This window comes from Dinoponera quadriceps, unplaced genomic scaffold (assembly GCF_001313825.1).
Source record: "Dinoponera quadriceps isolate SergipeBrazil2010 unplaced genomic scaffold, ASM131382v1 scaffold946, whole genome shotgun sequence".
Classification (NCBI taxonomy): domain Eukaryota; kingdom Metazoa; phylum Arthropoda; class Insecta; order Hymenoptera; family Formicidae; genus Dinoponera; species Dinoponera quadriceps.
In genome coordinates, this window is record NW_014555069.1 from 1,238,276 (window position 1) to 1,262,371 (window position 24,096).

At 42.7% G+C, this 24,096-nt stretch overlaps 2 protein-coding genes across 4 annotated transcripts in view; one reads left to right on the forward strand and one right to left on the reverse strand.

Moving 5' to 3' along the window:
* Positions 1-343, forward strand: part of LOC106742960 (guanine nucleotide-binding protein subunit alpha homolog) — an 8,309-nt gene extending 7,966 nt beyond the window's left edge. Inside the window, exon 6 of the transcript XR_001374306.1 lies at positions 101-343. The gene's annotated coding sequence lies outside the window, so the exon portion shown is untranslated. The remainder of the gene's footprint in view (positions 1-100) is intronic.
* Positions 344-677: 334 nt separating this feature from the next.
* Positions 678-24,096, reverse strand: part of LOC106742958 (formin-like protein CG32138) — a 56,888-nt gene continuing 33,469 nt past the window's right edge. The window contains exons 2-18 of one of the 3 annotated variants that reach the window (XM_014616347.1): positions 15,409-15,492; positions 12,518-12,604; positions 11,985-12,091; positions 11,628-11,767; positions 10,920-11,101; positions 10,519-10,595; positions 9,526-9,841; positions 8,822-8,938; positions 8,382-8,622; positions 7,838-8,109; positions 7,356-7,623; positions 7,149-7,276; positions 6,597-7,041; positions 5,856-6,130; positions 5,372-5,485; positions 3,877-3,975; positions 3,037-3,124 (exon numbers count right to left, since the gene is read on the reverse strand). In XM_014616347.1, coding sequence (XP_014471833.1) covers positions 3,901-3,975; positions 5,372-5,485; positions 5,856-6,130; positions 6,597-7,041; positions 7,149-7,276; positions 7,356-7,623; positions 7,838-8,109; positions 8,382-8,622; positions 8,822-8,938; positions 9,526-9,841; positions 10,519-10,595; positions 10,920-11,101; positions 11,628-11,767; positions 11,985-12,091; positions 12,518-12,604; positions 15,409-15,492 — 2,928 coding nt within the window. In that variant the 3' untranslated portion in view covers positions 3,037-3,124; positions 3,877-3,900. Of the gene's footprint in view, positions 3,125-3,876; positions 3,976-5,371; positions 5,486-5,855; positions 6,131-6,596; positions 7,042-7,148; positions 7,277-7,355; positions 7,624-7,837; positions 8,110-8,381; positions 8,623-8,821; positions 8,939-9,525; positions 9,842-10,518; positions 10,596-10,919; positions 11,102-11,627; positions 11,768-11,984; positions 12,092-12,517; positions 12,605-15,408; positions 15,493-24,096 lie in introns of all 3 variants that reach the window. The other 2 variants (XM_014616345.1, XM_014616346.1) reach the window with 2 other exon arrangements.

Consider the following 24,096-nt stretch of genomic DNA (forward strand, 5'->3'; position numbering starts at 1 on the left):
ATATATATATATATATATATATATATATATATATATATATGAGATATATAACAGAATGATTATCTTTTAAATCACACGTACGTACCTTTGTGTTTTGCAGCAATGTGATACAAAACTTTTTAGCTGTAATGGTCTACATGTGCACCGTATTATAGGAGATACACGAAAGGATAACGAAACGTCGCAGTTTGTTAGGTTCAGAAGCGCGTAGTAACGTATTTCGATTCTCTTGACGTGGTGGTATTACTGCAACACAAGATGATCGTTTGTAACGGTTTCTTGTCTGCACCAAGTCTACTATGCTTTATGCATTTCCGAACCTTACTTTGTGATATCTCTTACATTTTATTGTATATGACACAAAGAATGTAGATATACTGTGCCTTTTTGTATATTGTACATTTGTACATAAAAGTATTTTATACGAATTATTATCACGATGTAGTTTATTCGTATGAACAATAAATAAACAACATGAGAAAATATAAATGATTCGTGATTGCTGTGTCATCACTGACGTACCTTCGACGTCGCGAGTAATTCTCTCTCACACACACGTACACATACATACACACACGCATACACATGTGGATTGTATCACCAATTGTTAAACATTACACAATTGTGTTACTTTGTATGTTAATTTCTTGTGCAATAAACGAAGGACAACACGTATGTGTAGTGAGAGATGTACTATTATATTTATTCATTTATATATCTGGTTTTATACAAAGTAAAGCATACCGCTAACTCTCATAACTTATATAACGAAATGCACATTATTTACATTTTTTGCAAAAAAAAAATACATAAGACACCGTTGATGCTCCAATCCTAAAGTTTTGCGAGACAGTAGCTCTCCCCCCTCCGTCACGAATCGCTAATGGACGAGATATTGCTAAGTAATACTTACAACAGAAGAAATATTTTACCTAAACATCACATTGGCAATTCACCTATAATCGATAGTAATTACATTTTATAATTATCTAAGTGTGTTATATATATTACAGCGATATTTACATTTCTTTTTTTCTCTCTTCCCTTTATATAGTAATATTTAATATCAAAAACGCGCGTACAAAAGTAAAAATATAATTTGATTCTTCGAAAAGCTTGAGATATGTCGTCAATCGGGGAAAGGCTCGTGGAACTGCAGTCTTTTTTGCTGTGAGTTTGCGTATAAGAATTTTCTTTCATCTTTTTTTTTTTCAGAATGATCGTACAATGATCGGCGTTCGAACTTTTGATTCGTGGATACGTGCTCTCGCGTATCCTTCCCTGTAAGTTTCATAGCTTAATACACGTCGATTATTAAAGTACAGTATAAAAATGCTATTGTGTGTTATTTGCGTTAGTGCGTTATAAGTATTCTCGACGGAGCGTGAGGTGAGTTCGAGGAATGTAGCAAGTATTTCGTAGAAAAATGCCATTTCCGAAAAAAGGCCCGGAGGATTCTCGAGGCAACTCTAGAGATCTCACTTCGCGTACCGGCGCTCAACCGTAACGTTGATCGCGCGAAAAGTCTCACACACACACACACACATGTGGAATATTTATTGTATAGTATATATACGTAATCAATTATATCATTTTTGTAATATACGTACGACCTTAATTATCTCCGTTGCAAGAAAATATATTTGTTGCAACCGTGTATATTCGCGATACGAAAGTGTGGACATTGATTTCCGAATCTTGTGCAACGCTGGTGTTCCTGTTTTTCGTTTCCTTTTTCAAGCTGGATATAACCTGCAATGTAACTCCCGTGCAACGAGTTCCCAGACTTGCGTTACACGTCGTTGGAATGTGTCACGGAGATATCGCCGTGTCGTGAATTTCGTTAAAACCTGCGACTGTGCCTCTAGACCGATTCCACATACACACACACGCACACACACATATACACACACACAAACTTACTAAACGGTTATACGTTTCGTTCACTTTGTATAGCAATTACCTAGGATGTATATATATATGTATATATATATATATATATAAACAATTCAATGAAAAAATTAACGTATTCACATTTGATATGAAAATTATAAATATCTTTAATATACGTATAACAATCAACAACAACTAAGTTTAAATAATTTCACGTTTACACATCTTTGTCGAACGGAGAGTGAGAAGTAGAAAAGTAGTAAGTCGCTTAGATCGATACGTGAATTTCGAGTTAACAAAGTGTCGGACGGGCGTCGCAAGAATTGCCCTAGAGAAATGCAGAAAAATGCATTAATCGATAATACGGCTATTACGCTAGATCGAAGGAGGAATTATACGATTTTTTTTCCTTTACCTATGAGATTCTCGTTAAACACTACGCGAAGAAAGATCATATATCATTACGTTACGTTACACATACAGAGCAATATAATTATGTGCGTGCTCCGCTCCGTACGTCGTACACGTTAACAGCGCGAAATTTACAGCTTCCTAGAACTCGCGTAAATCTCTAGTGCATACAGACGATCGAACCTTCAAGCACCACTAAATGACTTGTGCGCGAAAAGTCCAACGGTCGAATTGGACGTACACTGAATTTATATTGTCGTTCGGCTCCTCGCGAATCTTTGCACGCGTCCCCGTGACGAAGCGCGTTATGTATCGTTGCGTAAAAAAGCTTCCAAAAGTCGGAGAGTGTACAAATAGCGTGTCTAACATTGTGCTCTGTATATCTCTTACAATATATTTCCGATATTATCAAATTGATTATCAGTGTTCTCTCTCTCTCTCTCTCTCTCTCTCTCTCTCTCTCTCTCTCTCGCCGATTCCGCTCGCGTTACAATGAAACTGAGAGTTACAGTGAAACATTGTCGATCGATCGTTGCGTCGTTCATCGTGGCAAGGCATTTTTTTTCTCCTAGAATTGAAGCACTTCGTCGCACTAGACGCGCGGGAATTATAGCTCAAGCTCCTCGGCAGTGCGCGAGAGTCTGTGATTATCGATGCGCCGTCGTTGGCTACGTCTCACGGCGTCCGCCCGGCGGTACGGCTCGGACCTGAGACCGAGAAGAATATCCTCCAGGGCGCCATTATACACCTCGTCCTGCTGCAACAGCTTTTTCTCTTGCACCAATCGCGTCTTGTTCTTCAGTTCATTTATAACGGCGTCCTGGCGGTATGAAAAAAACGGAGAGAGGGTAACGTGTTACAGAATAATACTTGAACTTCAACGTAGAAATAACGCACTATGCTAGACTAGAATCGCGCGTTTGAATTTAGTCTCTTAGCGTTATACGGGAAATCTGCCAATCGAGCCAATCTTGAATCATTATGTTTATGTGGATTACAGTTCCATAATATATGACGTTTCATGGCGGTATAGAGCAAAGGAGAGTGATGACAGAAGAATTCTCTCAAGCAACATCAATGCGAATTAGAACATGCTAATGCATATTTCGAAGCATTAGTAATGTCAAAAGATGCCAATAATAATATATGTATATGCCAGTACAACCTTCTTTTCATCAGTGACATTAAATACGATGTGTACATATGCCATATTTAGAAGTATCATTAGCAACTGACTTTGGAGATTTTTACACGTGAATTATGTAATAGCTGATATATTTTTGAAAGAATTTCGACGTTTAAACATACACATGTACAGTTTACGTATAAGTTTAATATAAATTAAACGATGTAAAAATTTAACGAAATCTTAATAAAATCAACTGCCTGTTTTTAGCTAAAGTCTACCTGCAAAATATGCGAAAATAAGAGATTGTTTTAGAGTCTACGTAAAATAATAAGAGAGAGAGGGAAATCAAAACTCGATCTACACGTTGTGTCTAGTGCGGTATATGTGTGAATATTAGAAATCATAATATGTCAATAGGAGGAAGTGAGTAAGGACAGACTTACATGTTGTCAATTGTTTCTACATTGTTACGTTCTGAGCTCCAGTTCATTAAGATGGCGGTGTAACAGACTCTTGTTCGTGTTACAGCAAAATTTCGGTGACTTTAAATCCAAATAAATATGTAACAAATAAGAAAACAGATGTTCATGAGATGTATGGTGTTCTCAAGAAATGGAATCGCTAGAAAGACACTCGTAACCAGAATCGTTTGATCATTTCTTTAACATGTCATGCCATTTCACAACATGCAGAACAAGAGAAAAATGCTTCCTATATTTAAACATATATATATATAAACGTTTCGTACATAAATATCGCTTCCCATATTATTTCAATGTTACAATATGCTGCACACATAAGACGTATGCAAATATTATCTGTCTTGAGACAGTTTATGAATTGCGATCGATACGTGAGAATTTTCAACGATGAAAAACTGCACCCTATACCGTGATTAGTGACACAATTAAAATTTGGAAGTGAAATTTGCAAGTGATTCTTCACCTCTTAATTCGTTATTATTTGCAAGGGAATAGTTTCTGAATGTGTATATTAGAGTATATATAGTCATGTTATTAAAATGATACGTAGTTTCCACTTAAACGAACAAACAAAAAAGAAAACCAACAACATATCCATGCAACAAACACATGAAATCAATCAAGAAAAGAGTAAGCATAGCTTGGAAAGCAAAATTTCTCTCTGACGTAACGAAATACCGAACAAATTCGTACCGTGAAATGAACAATACATTTAGGTAAATTCATTGAGTTGGACACATCACAAACTTTCGTCTCAGATGGAAAGATTAATTTGCAAAGATACTGTTATATGCCTCTGTTTCCTTATAAGTCTTAACAATCAAGTTATTCACGCGATTGTGTAAAAGATATCGATTTCAGATCAAACCCTCCCCCCGCAGCATTGATGTTGTAAAAGAGAAGCTCAAAGAGGTATGAGTAGATGATGATGATGATGCAATGTGTATGTATGAATTTAGAACAGAATGCGATGTGAGTCTAGCTGTTACAGCTACAAAGTAGTTTTAGTAAAGAGGTCAAGATGTAGAGTGGTAGAGGACAACATCGTCAAATCTCGAACTTTTCTCCCGCCGAGGTCTCAATGAGTTTAACGTGCGCGAAATAATATTACGGTTTGCCACAAAAATCGCATAAGGTCAATGAAACAAATTCAGAGAACACAATTCAGTCAATGCGCGCGCGAAATTTCTACAAAATATCCTTTACGCCGAAAAGTAAGAGAGTAAATGCGCAAGTAACACACGTATATCTGCAGTTGGAATTATAACAAACGCGTCGAGGAGTCGCGCGGAGGAAGACGTCGGAAACGTCATTAGGTTCGGTATCTTAAGCATAGCATGCTAGATACGAGAACAATGTGAGGAAGAAAAAACCACGAGAGAGAGAGCTCCAATTTCACTCGTCAATTCCCGATACGAGTTCGCGCGGGCACAGCGCGAACGGCAATGCCACGTACCTGTTGCTTCTTCTGATTTAATTTGTTACGTTTTATCACTTCTTCCGACGCATTTAAAGCCTCTGCGGCGGCAGCCTCCAATCTGCGACGCTGTTCATTCTCTTGATCCGCAGCCTGCAAAGTGCGTCACGTATTAAGGTCTGTTCTCTTTGATTGAACTAAATTGCGTCTTCTCCCTTTACAATGAAATAAGCATATAATCTTGTGTAACATGTGATCTTTCACAAATAAATTAGTACATTCGGATGTCTGTAGAAAAGATCATGAAAAATCATCGACCAATCAGGAATCACTAGACAGAGAAGGAAATCACACTCATGCTACCCATCTTTAACCTCGACGTACTCCGGCTTCCTAAAATGGCACTTCCGCATTTCCGTGTAGTATAAAATTCAAATTTTGTTTACATCCTACTGAGTTTTAGGAACGGCATTTTATCGCATACGTGAAGATGAGAACTCACGGAGAGAATGCGACAACGCACCTTGAACGCTCTTGCGAATCTGACGAGGAGGGAGAAGAAGGTGTTAGCGTCAGCCTGCCTCGGGCTTTCCCCGAAGAACTCGACGCATTCTCGGAATGCCTCGCCGGCAGTGCGCGCGTCGAGCTTCAAGCGACGCAATTTTTCCTCAGAGTTGTTGAGGAAGTCGCGCAACACCGTATTGTGCTTCTCTTTGCCGCGCAGCTCGAATTCCTTTCGCACGAGGTCCATGCCTTTCTCCAGCTCGTGAACGTCGGTCGTTATGTTCTCCAGCGACACTGCAATTGACACAATGACACATTATTTGTATAATTTATTATGTATATAATATAAAATATATTATTATACATATATATTATATATATTAACCCTTTGCACTCGAGGGCTCCGGAGCGGAGCCATTTAGAATTTGTCTTCAAATTCGAGGGCTCCGCTATGGAGACAATGCAAATAACTTTCAGTTCATAACATAAGGACAAAGACAAATCGTAAAAACTATTGTGTATAGGATATTCCGCTTTTGTTATTTGCATTTGAGTTTGAAGACAAATTTGAAATGGCTCCGCTCCGGAGCCCTCGAGTGCAAAGGGTTAAATAATTAATTATTATACATATATATTATATATATTAAATAATTAAATATAATATACATTTAATATTATTTATTATATAACACAATTATATAAATAAATATACATATATATAAAATTTGTATAAATGCTCAATAAAGTAATAAAAATATACCTGTTGCTGCCTTGTCAATGTACATCAGCTCCGATTCGAAGTTAATAAGCTCCGGAAACTTGACTCGTACGGTGGCGACGATATAATGCAAAAGGCACATCCTTTTATCTGTCGATTTCGTATCCAATAATGTATCTAAGCTTTGTAACTTGAAGCCGTAGGCGGGGCCCCGTTTGCTACTGTTTAGATAGTTCCCGAAGGCAAGAATGATCTCTAATACTGCTCTCAACTTCTTTGAACTCTTAACCGAACTGGACGCAGATATCACAGCATGTATTTGTGGCGTAATGAGGTGTAAATTGTCGAAAAAGTTCCCGATGTAGTTCATAATTGACAGTTTGGTAGGTATCCTCTCCACCTTGCCGAGTTGCATCAAAAACTTATCTTCCTCCGTCAACAAGTTGACGTTCTTCTTCTCTATAATGTATTCACGGTAAGCCTTTATCTGGAGGAGAAGAAGAACAGACATCGTCAGCTCAATATCAGCGTTTGCGGAAGGTGATTAAAGGAAAAAGGGAACAACAATACACTCGGATTCGAGTAAAGACGTACCTCTTGGTCCGTAGGTACCATGCGCTGTAACAATTCCACATTTTCGAGCGAGAGGACCTTCAAGTCCAGGGCATTCACCGCCATTATCACTTTCTCGACCGGCATTTCCATCTTTCGGCGCGATATAGCTGGGAAAAGAATGCGAAGATCGCGATTACCATCCCTGCGTTTCACACTAGCCATTTCGCAAAGATTAAGCCCGCTTACCAATATTTCGCAGTCTCGTGTGCTCCAAGAGCGATACGTTCTCCGGCTTTTTAAATCGTTTACTGGGAAAGCTTTGCAGCCCGTCGATCTCGTTGGTGCCGTTCGCCACGTGGCCGCTCATTCCGATCTTGAATCGCTCCTCGAAATCGGAGAAGTCGATGTAGTTGTGCAGACGATCGTCGTCCAGTTCATTGAAGATGGTACCCCGCACTTGATTAGGTTTCAGAGCGATCCAATTAAGCGTAGGAAGTTTGTACTTTGTTTGGACCTTAGGGGATGGAAAAATTCGTGCAAGTTAGAAATCGGTGATCCCGTAAGCGTTAACCGGTGCGATCTCAATTTCACTATCGAGAGATTATCGTTATTCTCTATTCAGTCGGAAGGTCTCGATTGTTTCACTCGATCTAAACTTTCACACACTTCATCGCATCTTCTTCTGTTTCACTCGGTAATGAAATAGCCGGGATTAAAGAAATACGTACTTTTCGTTTAATAGTCATCGCTCCGTCGGGCGCTTGCATCATGCCAGCGGGTGGTGGCGGTATCGGCACAGGCGGCGGTAACTTGTGATCTCCGGGTGAGAGAGGCGCCATAGGAGGCGGCGGCGGACACGGCGGTGGGGGCGGGGGTGGCGGTGCCGGAGCTGGCGGTGGTGTCGGATCCGTCGGCGACGGCGTGGACGTGAACGGTGAGGACGTCACGTTGTCGGAGTTGCTCAAAGGACTCGTCGCTGTTCCGTTTCGTAGACTAGCGACTGAAACATCATCGAGCATCCGTGAGGTCTCGGTGCGCGGCCGATTGCGGAGGCGAACTACTTCGACGACACCGACGGAGCATCGTGATTATGATAAATTTCTTGGTTCCGGGAGGAATTATTTGCACCCTCGTTTTTGGTATTTCTTTTTATCTTTCTTACGGAAGAAAAAGTCAACGTGGCAGGTTTTAACCGAACACATGTTTGCAAAGCAATTTTGGTTTGAAACAGAAACCGAAGAAATCTGCCGGCTACCAGCCGCCACAGTTTACCTGACGAGCCTTTCGTGAGCGTGCCCGTGAGAGTCTCCAATTCGATGATCTTGTTCTCCAAGACGCTCTGCCTCCGGGCGGAGTCCTGCCTCTGCCTCTTAAGAGCCGTGAGTTCCTCCTCCACTAGCCTGCGCGCTTCCAAGGCGTCGGCGTATTCCACTTTCAGAGCGCCCAATTCGGTCTCCAATTCCGCCAGTTTCGCCAGCGACTCTCTTTCCAGCTCCGCCATTCGGTCGTGCGCCTGTGTCGCAATAACGCAATTAATTGCATGTGTCTAATCAATTAATATATAAGAGTTTCGGGTAAAAGTAGATCGAGTCCATCGTTCGGCGACGACGCATCTCTCATGCATGCAAAGTGGATCTCGGTCTACTTTTACACTTCGAACACTTCTCACGCGTTAACACGAAAAGAGGGATGACGTATATTACGTTGCTTACATGGCCAAGCTCGTCCTCTAATTCCGCTACTTTTTCTAACGCCGCAGTCTTAGTTTCACTGTCCTCCATCAAGGCAGCCACATCAAACACGTTATCTAGGTAAGCCGAGATCTGAACCTGCAGAGAAAACAACTTGTGAGACTCCACGCCGAATATTACAGGCACCATGCTTCCAACGATTTCAATGAAGGTAGTGTTGAACAATGCCGTGCGATAAAATTTACATTACACGACCTTTCTATTTTATCTCTCGTATCTTGGCTACGCTTTTCTGAATTAAACGGGTAATGAAAAAAGTAACGATAACTTATCGCATGGACAATCAAATTGTTTCTCGCGACACGTTGTACACGTATCACGTACTTTTCGAGGAAAATTTTAGTATAAAACCAGATAAAATACTTCATTAAGAATGAACCAAGAGAGAAAGAGATCTTAATTTTGGGATATTCAACGGAAAGACCAGATTCAATCAGAGGTAGGCGTTTGAACGTCAAATATAAAAGCCTACGTCTACGCGTAGACAATGTTAAGTATATGTATATAAAGTCATGTCATATGTATAATGTATATCTATATATGTCATTTTTCCCTCTATATGAGATAAACAATAAGTGATCTATGAATTGGCAATATGTAAATTATCCATGTAAGCGTAAACTTAAAAGCTACGGCACAACCTTGGGTTCAATCATTCGACCGACCTGTAAATCTTCGCTCTCCGTATGCCTGAGCTTCTCGAGATACTCGTCCAGCCCGAGCTTCGTGAATTCGTACTGCAGATGCACCCTGAAGTTCATATCCTCGACCGAGTGTACGACAATATTGACGAATTGCATACAAGCGACCATGAATTCTATGTGGAAGCTGTCGTACTGAGTGAAATACGCCATGAGAGTCGTGAATCTTCTCCTCTCGCAACAGACTTCCTTGAAGTTATCGAACGCTGACAAAATAATCTCATGGCCACCCTTCACCAGGCAGATCGCAGCAAGCAACTCTAGCACGAGAGCTTTCGTTCTGAAAAGGGAGAAAGAAACGGCATCTCCATTAGCGATACGCTACATCAGAAGGACTCACGCACAATAAAAAGAATAAAGCACGAGGAATTAAATGTAAAGAATTCGAATATTTCGAGTATTACTACAAGTTATGAACTTTACACCGCTGTATTTTCAAAACAAAATAGTCAATGATTCTGAAATTTGTGTTTAATGTGTCTGCATATTAGTCTAACATCGCATTAGCTTTTCATTAAAATCTCATTTTCAGTTTAGAAGATACTAAAAATGGAAATTGAAGGTAAACACTAATTTGAAGGAACCCGGACTTCTTTTTATTTCTAATATCTCATTCTGTTATAATTCTGTTATATTTAATCCTTGTCCCTCATTCCTTTCATTATGTCTGAGCCCTGTTAAGAACCACAAAACTGGCGAGATATCAACGATACTGTCGACACATCCGTTAGTGGGATCGTCGCGCGCGGTAGGCGGTCACTCGAAATAACGTGACGCGTAAAACTTCTCGCGAGCGATAACTCGTCGGGCCACAATCAAGCGACAGCTTGCGTCGATTTGAATATAAAGTAAATGGTCAAGAGTCCGCGAGTCGGAAATGCTATTTCGCCCGAGCGCTATCGGCTCAGTGCGAGACACACGCGGACAATAATAGACAATAGACAATACGTGACTCACCTCAGACTTTTATGGATTAAGCTCAATGCGATGCAGTTGATGGCTTCCCTGTGTTGGATAACCATGTTGAATCCATACTGCGAAAAAAACCACGCAACAATGAGCCTCAACGTATGTACACGGAGGAAAAAAATAAGTATCAATTCAAGACTCATATTCTCATATATAAGCAAAAATATCTAATCTTGTACGAAGATAAAACTTATATAAAAGCAAATTTTATTTTCACATACATGTGTCAAATATAAATCTTAAATTGAAGAATCGTTCATACAACACATCACGGCGCTTTTGTCGCAGCAATTTTTCGCCGTAGTTTTGGACTCCACTGCCTTCTCACGCTTCTCGGATGCAGAAGCGAGCGTGGAAAAACGGCCGGTCACGTCGTATTCGAGTCTCACCTTGTTATTCATGATGGCACGCATGCAGAGTATGCAAACATGAATGTCGTCCTTAGCTTCGCCCATGTTTAGGCGCGCCACGTGTCTGGATCTCCTCTTGACACCGGGGCTGTCTTTGAGCTCGTGAAGAGGCGGCCTCAGGCATCCGTTGTTCAACGGCGAGGTATCACCACCGGTGCTGCCTGTGTAAATATATCGCGATTAATTACCCACTTATCTAAAAGCTTCATCGAAAAGTCACTTCGGTATGATAATGCGAATATACCGCGTCTAGTCATGTTATCTTACCAACTGCGACATGTTCTAATGTCTCACGTACGTGTGTCGAGATAACTCGCAATTAATTAATCACACGTCTGTTACTCGAGAAGCAAAACGAATAATCTTTAGATACTTCGAATAAGAAGACGGATGCGATATTATTTTGAAATCGCGGCGTGATTGAAAGAATTAAGCGATTATGGATGGCGAAGTTTGATTTCCCGTCTGTAATTATCCGTTCTCACTCTACAATTACTCGCGGCTGAAAGTATCGTACACGTTGTCGTCTCTAACAGGTTAGCGCATATCTAATTTATTATAATTATCTAATGATCCGACAGAGAGAGAGAGAGAGAGAGAGAGAGAGAGAGAGAGAGAGAGAGAGAGAGAGAAAAGAAGAGAGAGAATCCGTCTTTACTTTTTGGTCCTCTCTAATCGGCTTCTTACCGGTTTGTAATTTTTCCTCGGAACTCGTATGAGATTCCAAGAGCCGTTGCTCATGCCGCATCATCAATAGCCTGAAGCTGAGATAGTCTATCAAAGCATCCAGGCCTTGATTTTCTTCGTCCAAGAACTCTCTCACCCATCTACAACACTGTTCAGCTCAGAATACAGGCTTTCGAAAGGATTCGATATCGTGAATAAACGAATCCCGTAGAATTTATATTATTACATCGATCGTGAGAAATGTTTCTCATCGACGAGGAAAGAATTTCGGGTAAAGTGTTTGAAACGGCATGACCGAAACGGTGGTCGCGTGTGTTCGAGATAAAATAACGATAACAAATTATTGAATTCCCTTACTCGATGTGATTCGTGCGTAAAGATATTTCCAAGTCTCGTAATACTTGAGTAGACGTGGACTCGCCAACCATTTTCCTTTTCTGGAAGAATGTAAGGAAACGATACGACTGTGTAATCATTAGTATCCGTCTGATGGAACTCCCTGCGGGTTACTATCGTAACACGATATTGCAATTAAAATTACGAGACGAGAAGAAAAAAGCGGGAAAAGAAGACACGCGAATGCGCGCACGGTCGAATTACAGCGATTCCGCGAATCGATGTTATTTCCGCTGTGTATTTAACGTTAAAAGTTTGGCGGATCGATGATCTCGTATCATTTTGACACTTCATATGCAACGTGAAAATTAGACAGACACATGCAACGTTGAATGTACGAATGACGTTACTGATGTCTTCGGCGTACTGAAGGGAATGGATTTTCTCTTGGAAAATGAACTGCGACTACACTTTCGAATACGCGCGACGTGTTGCGACACTCGAGAGAAGGTCGAAAAAGAGAACGATATTGGGAAAAAAATCAAGCAACGTACTCGATGGCTTCGTGATGCTTTGGGATCCAGGTAGGTGCGCAGTTTCGCTAAGTAGTGGGCCGGTGGATCCTTCGCCTGTACCCGTTCCTGTAAATATAAAGACATCACGGCGATAAATTCATTGGGTTTACGCAAGTCCATTCGATCGAATCTACATCGACCGGGCTCTCTCGCAACGGCGAAATTTGCGAGCGATAAAAATCCCGCGCGATCAAATTGTACAAGTTCCATTTTAATGGAATTCCAGTGGAACGTCTTGAAAATGCAAGGCAATTGACAAAAACATGGTTCACACAGACAAAAGTTAGAGGGTTCGGAGGGGGAGGGGGGAGGGGCGCAAGTCGAAGTATGCATAACTGTATGTCTTGATTATTCACTTTGCGTTTAGGTAGGAGAAGAGCTATCTAGGCAGGCGCGTCGAGTGATCGATATATCCTCTCGAGACGCTTCTTTCTACTACGGCTTCCTCCCTCATTGTCCCCGGCGCGCTCCCGTGAACGAGCGAACGCCGCTTTGTCTCACGTTTTCGCCTCAATTAACGAGCGGCAGCGCGAGTAATCGAAAGCCGAGAGAAAATCACGCGAGCGTCCCGAGAATGACACCCGCTTCTTCGCGCGGTTCCCAACCGCGGTGAGTACGCGTCGCGCGAGGAAAGCTCGCACAGCTTTATCCCACACTAATTAGCAGATATGACTCGTTGCAGTCGGCTGAGACTTTTCGAAGGTTCTCTCTCTCTCTCTCTCTCTCTTTCACGTGAAGAGCCGCGGCGCGGCCTTTGCCGGCTCCGGTCCGTTCGGAGAAGGGAAACGAACACGCTGCGGATACATGCGCCTCGCCGTAGCGAAGAGGGATGCTGCGCATTTTTTGCGGGACCTTTGTCTTGTATCGTATAATAGCGCGGCTTGCATTACATCCGTCTCGTGTTACACATGTGCCCTACAGGCCGGTTCAAATATCGAGACGGTGACCGCCGATGACCTGCGACTCGCCTCGTCCTCCTCCGGGGGAATCGCGACTCGCGATTTTCTCTCGTGTTCCGTCGAGCAAAAATAAAGGAAGAATGAGTACCTTGTAATAAACTTATCGTTTAGCTCATTATTACTAATTACCGTATTATTCACGATGAAATGTGTTAAATTATACGTTTGAACGTGCGGATTTATTTCTCATGCGGAAAAGTGTGTAATTTTCACACGGGAAATCAAATCGCACGCATAAATCTGTAGTTTTACACACACAAGTGTGTACTAGTTATTTGGATTTGCGGTGTGCGTAGGATTAATTCTGTCAGAGCGACTATCTCAGGTACAACGGTGTGCAAAATAAGACCCAGACTGTTGTCGCGCAAGAAATGCAGTGTAAAATGATACGCATTAAGCGACACGGTGCATGAAGATTTATGACGTGGAACGAGCGAAAGATGACTGTAAAATGCCAGTGCTTCGCGCGGTAAACGGTGTTTAAACGCGGCTAACGGAAATTGCGACGTCGAAAAAGCGAGACTGGCGCGATTATAAAGAATAATTAAAATATGATAATAAATTGAAAGAGATATTTTACACGTTACGCAAACAACGATGTTTCATCGCACGGGACTCAGCGCGTCGCGCTGTATCACCGAACACCTGCGAATTTTTAATTGAACATTGTTTCCGCTTACCGGAGAGAATGCGCCGGCATGCCTCGATCTCATTAGTTTCGCTTATAATCACGACCGTAATTATTCCGGAGAACCGGCGAGATTTAAGGCTCGTGTATTAAGCGGTCGAGAAAAAACAGACATTTAAATTGCAAACTCACATCCTGTATGTAGGAGACGCAATTTTGCAAGTATCGGACTATTAAGATTCGTACTACTCAAGTCCGCTCGTCAAGTTCTTGTTAACTCAATTTTACCCAAAGTCACTAACAAAATTAACTAAATTGTGATGTATATACTTTTTTGGCTTGTTCGTTTGATCGAATAGTGCGAATGCTAGATCGATTTGGTGTTGGAGATGCCAACGTAACAGAGGTTGTGTGTTACTCTGTAAAGGTAAGACAAAAAATAACGAGGGCGCGAGGGGAGGGGAGGAACGAGGAGAACGAGACGAACAAGGCGGTCCGCGAAAGCGCCGATTAATAAATAAGCCCGTGCAATTTCTTACGACGTCGACGTCGACGGTTTCTTCCGAGTGGGATATTACGTCACTCGCGCAATTCGCCGCGGTGGAGACGGCGCGAAGGTTGCTCTCGCGAGATCGCCGTAGCCGTCGTTGCACTCGGTAGCCTACCATTAAATTATGACAGACCGATAATTCCGCGACGGACATTGTTTGCGACCCGCCCGGCCGTCCGCTCGCGGGCAGCCTGAATGAAATTACGATGATGCTTCACGTTACGCCGGCAAGGATGGGGGTTGCTACATGCGGCCCTGTTTCGACGAGACGTCTCACTTCAAAAAATGGCTACCCGCGGGCTACTTAATTACTACTTTACTCCCGTGTAACGGACGATCGGCGATTTAGCGGGATTCGTCGTCATCGGGACAACGTTGCGAAATGATCGGGATTGCATCGCGAATGAATCGCTTAAAGTGAGCGGAACGGCCGAAGATCGTCGGATTCGGCTGATTTCACGTGTTAGCAGCGTGTATGTGTGTGTGAATTATTTCTCTTTCGTCATTTTATTTGCGAAAGAGAAATTTATCAGATCGACGTCGAAATTTTTGCGGCTAGATTATTACACGTGTAATGTTGTAACGCCTGTAAACGTGTGTATAACAAAGTTCGCGATTTTTTCTCTTTTTCACACAAGTAAAATCGTAAGGGATACCATTTTATAGGTAAGTTTTCGCGAAGTTTTCTCCGCCTAGTTTGAGATTATTATTCCGAACGCATGACGGTACTCACTTGGTCGCAGATGATGTCCCATTTCTTCTCGTTGTCGTACTGCTTCAACAGCTTCGCTTTGTCCGGCGGCAGATCCATGGAGGCCTGCAACATACGAAAAGCGACATATCGTTTTAATGCGTCTGCCGACGATTCTCTGCGCGAGATAATTAACGCGCCGATGCCGTGGCATCGCGGACGCAATTTGAGGACCGCATGGGCAATCGTGCGGCTGTTATCGTCGACAGATCGGATAATGGCAGGTGGGACTGCGCGCGGAAAATGAAACCTAATAGAATCAAACGAACGAAACCGCGAGCGGACGCAACGAACCGCGGAATTCTTCGATGCGGCCAGCGAAAATTGCTCGTTCCTCTGTTTTATTTTCGACAGGAAGCGAGTCCGGCCGAACAAGTTCGCGACGAAACGTTGGATTTCGTCGACTATTAGAAATTTCACGCGGCAGGTCGAGTCGCAAATTACAACGACGGTTTGAGGAGGAACGAGAAATTGTCGGGAAATCTCGTCCGAAAGTAAATTGTAGGGAAAACTGAAATCTTTCTTGAAATTTCTGTTGCGCACTATTAGTTCGATTAACTTTTGTACTATCTGTGCATTATAGATTAATCTTATACTTCGTCAAATGCTCGAGCCTTCTCAAGATTTAAGATCGCGAGAGAGAACACGTAGGTCGTTGCCGCAGTCTAAGGCGTGTGCGATTATATTAGACGAACAATTATCAACGAGCGGATGCGGAAGCTGCGATTGCGTGACATCATCACCACGCGCGCGCGCGCACACACGTGCATGCAAGTATTGCTAAATAGCAAGAGAATCCCACTTGCGATGCACGCGCTCTCGCAGGATACGAAGCGCATTAAATTGCGAATTATTCGCGGTTAGTTTCGAAAAACGATCTCGTTAACGCACCGCGATAAAGCGCCCCATTATTGCGTTATGATTAAGCGAGCAGACGACTGATGATTGCCGTAAGCGTGCAAGGCGTATTCCGGCGGGTAAAAACTAACGGACGTAGCGCGGCAGCGCCCGCTCCGTCGGCAGTCCCCGCGGTCTAATGGCGACCTGTAATTATCGTTTTATTAGAAATCCACCGTAAACGGGGCTGTAATACGTCGTCGAATTTGTTTATAAGCCGAGAGTCCGACAATTACGCCGATAAAACGCTCCGTGATCTTGCCCCTCGCTATGTTATGTTACTTTCTCCATCGTCGACAATTTTACAAGCAGCCGCGACTTTTTCCTTCCCCCCTTTTTCTCTTCTTTTTAATCTCGTCCGATGCGAATTTAATAATTTGAATTTCGAAACGCGTTCCATCTTGGCAATTAGTACCTTCGGCAATTAATATTTTTACCGTATACATTCTTTAGTAATTAATACATTGATAATTTCACAAGCAGCCGTGGGTTACCCTCTTCTTCCTTAATCTCGTCCGACGCGGACAGAGCGATTTAAATTTCGAAACGCGTTCCTCACGGCAATTAGTACCTTAAGCATTTAATACTTTTACTGTATACATCTTTTAGTAATTAATATACTTCGATAAATTCACAAGTAGCCACGGGTTTCCCTTTTTTCTTTTCTCTTTAATCTCGTCCGACGTGGATCGAAAGATGTATGAATTTCGAAACGCGTTCCTTCCTGGCAATTAGCACCTTCAGCAATTAATATTTTTACCGTAATCATCTTCCAGTAATGAATTCTTTCACGGCATGTGCTTTTGGGCAATTTTGGAGAGATGTTAAATGATATATAAATTCGTGTTTTTGACAACTCGTGTGAGTCAATGGTACGGAAGGACGATGCTCGTTCGCAAGAGGAGCAATTTCGCACGCAAAGGACACGTGCTCGTTTAGCTTTCTGCTCTATCGGATGAGAAACAACACTGCGCGGCCTTTTGAATACATTATCGCGTGGTTATCACCTCGCACAACGAACTAAACCAACACTTTTGCCCGAGCCCCGGTGCTCCTTAGAGAAAGCTAACGCGCACGTTCTCCTTCGGTGATCAGGATGGGTTACAATTTCCAGCAACGTAACGCGATTTCTGTTTCCGTTCCGTGGCAATGGCTACCGTGGCGCTGCAATTCCGTCGCATTAGCATAATATTTGTTCTCGAGTTATGGTTTCTACTCAACTGGAGCGAGTAATTCTCTCCTTCTTTCTCTTTCTCCCTCTATCTCTTCTTCTTCTCTTTCTCTCTCTTTCTTGTATTTTTTAACCCGTGTAACGGAAGCGTGGAACGAGTTTCCCTATGGGAAACCAACGAGGAATAATAACAGAAAGATCCAACCAGCGTTCGTTTTCACTGTTAAACAATATAATTCTTCCCCGAACCTCGAGAATATTTTTCTGAGCCTCTACTAAACTTAGAAATTCAGAGAAAATTTAATATTCAGAGAAAAGTATAGACAATAAATATTTTAGAGCGTTGATTTTATTTAAATTTTATTCAAAATGTGACTAAAAATATAAATTTTATTAAAAAAATAAATAAATACTTATTTAAAAACATATTTATTTAGGATACTTGATATACTTGGAAGAAATTTATTACGCGTGCGAAAGCTTTAATCTTTTTCGTTTTACTTTCATACAATCAAAATTAAAACTTTTACATACACCTAATATGTTAGTCAAGCCGATGATTTTTACCGAGTTGAATCAACACAAAATTGAATTTGCTCGACAAATCGCAATCGATACTAATGGCTCGTCGTTATCAATGAGACAGAAAGAGAGACTGTGCAATTTTTCGACGGAAAAAAATTCGCAGGTAAAACGGCCTTTGTATTCACGGCTAGCCCGTCCTCTCTGCCGCATTTCGACGTGGCTCGACAACTTCGCCGCTCGGCGATACTGAAAGCAGCGCGGAGTGACAGTTGCTTTAAATCCACTTTGAGTGCACTTAAGAGAGCAAACAAGAGGGGCAGCAGGAGCAGCAAGTCCCGCCGGTAATCCTCGCGGAATTACATAACCGATAACTCTGAATGACGTGACGAAAAGTGCCTTTTAATGGTCAAGTTATCGACATCTCGTCGGCGCACCGCTGGATATAAAGCGAAGCGTAATACAGCGAGTTCAAGTCGCGTGTACGAGAAGAGCGTTGATCTCCGTACAGAAAGAGCTTCTTATCGGCAACTTCTTCTCACTGCTCTCACCTCCATCTATTATATTTTGCCCGAAGGAAGGAAGTAATTGAATAAGACGGATGATTGATTGACTTGGCGACTTCTTTCAACGATCGATACCACAATCTCATTCCCGGACAATCGAGACAATTTGTCGCCGGCTGTCATACACACGGTAGAACCAGCCGACGTCGTGAGAATTTCTTCGGTTACGTTTGTCCCAGATAGACGGTTACGTTATACGTTGCCGGAATGCTCCAACACCTCGATTGCGAAACGATCCGTTTGTTACGGTTCATTGCACTGCCCCGCCGAGACGATCCCGCTTATCGATTAGAATGCAACATTTCGCGTCCACCGTCCGCGAGAGTTCACCAACTCGGATCTCCACTCGAGTCGGTCTTTCTCGCGAATAATCGGCCCGGAGATTTCTTTTTGTCTCTTCGAATAATTTTATAGTCCGATCTTAAATGGCCTTAGCGTTAAAATGGGGGCATTGTTCTTAGTGCTTTATTCGGGCTCGTGCAAGAAACGATGTTGCTTCATAAAATGATCTAAAGAATCAACTCAATCAATTAAAATACTGAACAATATTTAAGAAATACCCTATATATTTTTATTTAATTGCTACGACAGTATATAAAATTTGCTATCTTGCTTTAAATCATTTTTCTCTAAATATATTGTAAATATTTGCAAACCAGACATGCAACTTGACTCTTATTCCGTTGTTTCTATTTGTTTTCTAAAAAAAAAATAATAATTTTTAAGATAAAATTGCGGCAGGTAAAAGCGTGCACATTCGCGATCAATCAGTGTCCCGTCGAGTTTCGTACTCGCTGAATATCGGCGCGGGACAGTGAATCGTGGATTAGTGAATCAAATTCGCCACTCGGATTGCTAACCGAAGCGGAGAAAGCGCGCGCGGCTTCTGCTACGCCCAGTAGATGCGATTGTCAAGCTCGTTGAAGTACACTCGGAGCGACGGCGAGCGGCACGTCGCGACGATCATTGGTCTCGCTTCGTTGCGGCGCGCTTTCGCTTTTAGCGTGACAGCGATACGGATCTTCGCTCTGGTAAAATGTTGCACGAAAAACTGTCGGTCGTGACGAATCCGCTGTAACTCGGGGCGTCTCAAAATAACTCGGGTAAATAAGTGACGCGGCGCGATCTCCGGATATAGAAGAGTTAAGCCCGCATAAGTATAGCTCGGGCTACTCCCGAAGAGCGCTATTGAAAGAGAGAAGCAAATCATCCGTACAGAGACCCGATTCAATTCCGAAGCGGCAAATGACGCTAAATAATCGTCGACGTAGGGGCATCTGTGCAAGTGTGATTCTGAATAATCACATTGTTCCAGCATTTCTTCAACATCATACACATCGTATCACGTTTCTTTAATATCAGTGTTTTAATTTTTCTGTTTTATTTTATCTTTTTCATTTTCCCTATTTCGAAATACAAAATTTTTTACTTCAAAAGATGATCGTTAACGAAGAGAAGAAAACAATTTTTAGCTGTGAGAGCTACATTTTTTTTCCATGCGGTAATACGAAAACCACTCCGAGATAGAGAGAGAGAACGATTCTCTCCGGGCCATTGGGACAGAAACGACGCTAGACGAGGATTCTGTTCTCCCCGGGGCAAAAATCAGCCGGCGATAAATGCGTAGATGACTAGACTGAATTCCCGGTATTACACGCCGCGTTGCTCCGGCATAATGAAACGAGTGTTTTCGGGTCAAGAGTCACCGGAAACGAGGCTAGCTGCTGCGACGGCGATTAGAACGGACGTCGAATAGCAGCACGTGCGAGCGTTTCGATCGACGAGGACGACGACGACGACAATGACGGAAATCGCGCCAGGGAATCTTACAACAGCGCGTTAACGCGGTATACAATGCATCATATGAGCCGTAAACGCGAGAATAATTGAAGAGAAGGAACAAACGGTGTCGATGAATGCCGCACCTGTGTTGTCGCGCACAAACGGAAAGCGCGATAATTGCGCGATCGCGGGAAGCGCCGTCGAGAGCGAAAGGGTGCACTCAGATAATGGCGGTTTGATAACCAACTGAAAGGGCGTCTATTACACAGTTCTACGACGAGTTTGTCGGCGTGCTAATTGGCTGTCGGATAGGGAACTTCTCGGACAGTTGGAGAGGTCAATGCGCGACGACCTCAGAACTTCTCTATCAGATGTTCAACGAACGACTCGCGACGAACTTGTCGTATGACGAATTTAATGGAGAGTCGAGAAATGGGGTGAAAGAAAGAGAGCGAGAAAATCGTACTATCTAATTATCTCGAGGGAAACTTCTAACTCGCTTACATTAAGGTAAAGTTTGCTATTTGCGACGGTAATTGTGTAGCAAAAAATTGTGTTAGCAAAATAATTACAGTGGTAATTACTAAAGTAATTACTACTGAACACCAGTTTTGTAGTGAACGTTACTGTAATATTAGTGATAACAATATGCTTTATGAATATCGCTTTCTTCTTATTATACGGACAGAAAAAAATATATAATTATCACAAAAATGGCGGTGATATGTCGGTTTTGGGGTCTACCTTCTCGAAGCATCGTTTCTCCAACTTCTTACAAAATAGTTACTTGCAAGACGATATGTAATCATTTTCAAAAAAACTACAATATATTGGTAGATGTCGGTCTTGGCGCTTTCCCTCTACCTTTTCGGCTCATGAATGTTTAAATATCTTCGGAAAAAAAAACGCTCTGCGTATGTTGAAAAGGGAAAAAGAACGCGTGCACGTGCGCATACAAACACGCGTGCTTATTATCGACATCCACAAGGATCCTCATGAGAAAAATGACATTCGTGCGATCGGGCTTCAATTGGCGCATTCGACGCATTGCAAGGAGCCCTCCCCGCAATTTGCGGCGCACGCTCATGCGTGCTTTCTCTCCTGCTCGCCCTCCCTTTTGATTAAGGAATGCTCGCGTGACGTGTAATAAATTTCCGTCGCACGAGACGTCACTTAATTAATTACGCTGAACGAAGGGAAAAAGGGCGGGCGGGAACTGTGAACTTAGGAGTCGATCTCGCCGATCGTAATTTGTAACGCTCACCCGATGACGAACGATTTGTCGTAGCGCGAGCTACGTTTTCGCCGGCGCGTCGGAGGATCGCGAGGATAATCGGCGATAATCATACGCTCTTATCTCTCGCGTTCGCGTTGGAGGCATTGCGGCGATAAATCCACGTCGAGATAGAAGGAAACGTCGCCGGTGCTTAATTAATTGCACCAGTCGGTTATTAGAGCGGGAAGACGGACACAACGATGGCCGACTTTCCGTTTGCTCGTTGCGCGAAAGGGACGGGTAGAAATTCGCAAGGACTTCAAGACACCAGAGAGAGATCGTGTAACTTCCTTCAAAGTGCGAAAATGCGGTGTCTGCTTAGTTAGACACCTTCACCCCTTCATTCAATGTTACATACACTGAAAGAAAAATAGTGGGTGTAGTTGAGGTCGAAAATAACTGTAATTTCTATCAGTGCGAATACTGAAAATATAATTATACGCTACTTATGCGTTCTTTCAGAATTCATTTTAAGGAAATTTTAACGCCTAGGTAGCTCGTCGCTAAAAATTTTCTTTCTTGCCGTAACGAATTGAGCAGACAATTTTTGCCTTCTGTTCTCGAACAGCGTATAATTATACACGCTTTACTATTCATTTTGCACTACGTAGGAAGAAGATGCGAGTGCAGTTAGGTAGACATGGAAACATGAAGAGCATCGCAGGAAGTGATTCTACTTTGATAGTTCAAAAAGTCGCGCGATTGTTAAAGTTGCCGAGCCCACGTGAAACTTTCTATTTTTCACTCCCGCTCGCAGGAAAAAGTTACACGCTCGTCACCCGTCGGGGCTCGGCTGCTTTACTCTCCTTTTTCCCGGCGGAATCGACACCGGATCGACGCGCTGATGCGCCTACTTAAAATTGCCCGCCCGGCTCGCGGGATTATCATTTTTGCGCGATTTTAATCGAACCACCATCGGAGTGTCCCGTCGCAAGTGGTCTCGCCATCCTCTCCTCTCCGAGAACCGGTATCATTTTTTTCCCCCTATCGCAGAGAAAAAGAGTCGCGCAACTGTGCGCAACCGGAGTCGGTTCGCGCGCGCTACGCAACCCGCTATGTAATTATTCTAAAATAACAACGGCGCAAGATCGCGCTCTTTTCGTCGAAATGGCGTGTTCGCGCGGTGTTTCCATCAGTGTGAATACGCCCCGTGTACGGCCGTCGAATAGTTTATTCAAATCAGGATTATCGCGATGCTGCGGCGCGAAGGCGCGCGCCCCGCACATGCGCTACGCTTAATTATATATGCGCGATCATAATGCACTTTCGCGCCCGCCTCGAGTTTCCTTGTTACGAGAGCTGGATGATGTAAAAAGGCCAAAGTGCCCGGGTATCCGCATTACTATTCCCGCTGCATACTCGTCAAGTAATTAGCGGAGCAATTATCATTTCAGGTCGCGGTAGCCGACGAGTGAATTTTACTCGGCGGCCAATGTGGTCGCGAATTGCGAATAATCGGGAAATGCCCGCGATTTTGACAACGACGGTTGCCGAACGAACCACGTTGCTGCATCTACTTTGCATACAATTATCGTAGCATCGAGCTCACGCTCAATAATGCAACAATAATATGCGAGTTGACGTCGGTTAATGTCGCAAGCGCTTCTCAATGGCGTTACTTCGAGCGAAATATCGTTTACGCAAGGAATGACCTCACGTTAGACAATTTCTGAATATGACATCATAATATGTATACACCACACACGTGGCACACTCTCCTCCAGAAAGGTCAGTCCGCAATCATTTCCGATGATTTCATCTATTGTGTACGCGCGGGGAAGTCAATTATGAGAACCGTTATTACGAAGAGTGCGACTAATTCATTAGCGCGATCAAAGTTCCTTTGTTTCTGCGAACGACTGCACGATACGTCGTTTTCAACGTGTGATTACGCACGATAACTTAAAGAAATTCTCGATGAATTTTCGCTGGTTCGTATCCATCGCACGTGCATTTTAATTTAACACCTTCAACTAGATCTTAAAATCCTACGAACAAAATGGTGTGTCGGTTTTGCTGCTGAAAACGATCGTTCCCATAATGTTGATATAATATACGATGATATAATAATTATATTTCACTGAGTGCGACATGCGGCTCAAAGTTCTCGTAAAGCTTTCGTATTCCGAGTGTACACCCTTAACCCTTTTAGTGCCGGGAGCCGATATATCGGCTCCTGCTACACCGGCGAGAAGTGCCAGAGCCGATATATCGGCTCGCATCTTGTAGCGCTTTACTATTCGCATTGCGAGAGATCTCTATCAAAATAAATTTAAAATACGTTATAAATAGTCTAATTTCATTACGAGAGAATTAAAATAAATAATTTTTAAATATTGCTTTTCGTTTGGTTTTTATGAGCCTTTTACCAAATCCTAGTAAAATCGGCCGGTTATCTTCGCATAAGCACCTCTTTTTCGCCCGGCACTAAAAGGGTTAAGGAGCGTGCGATTTCG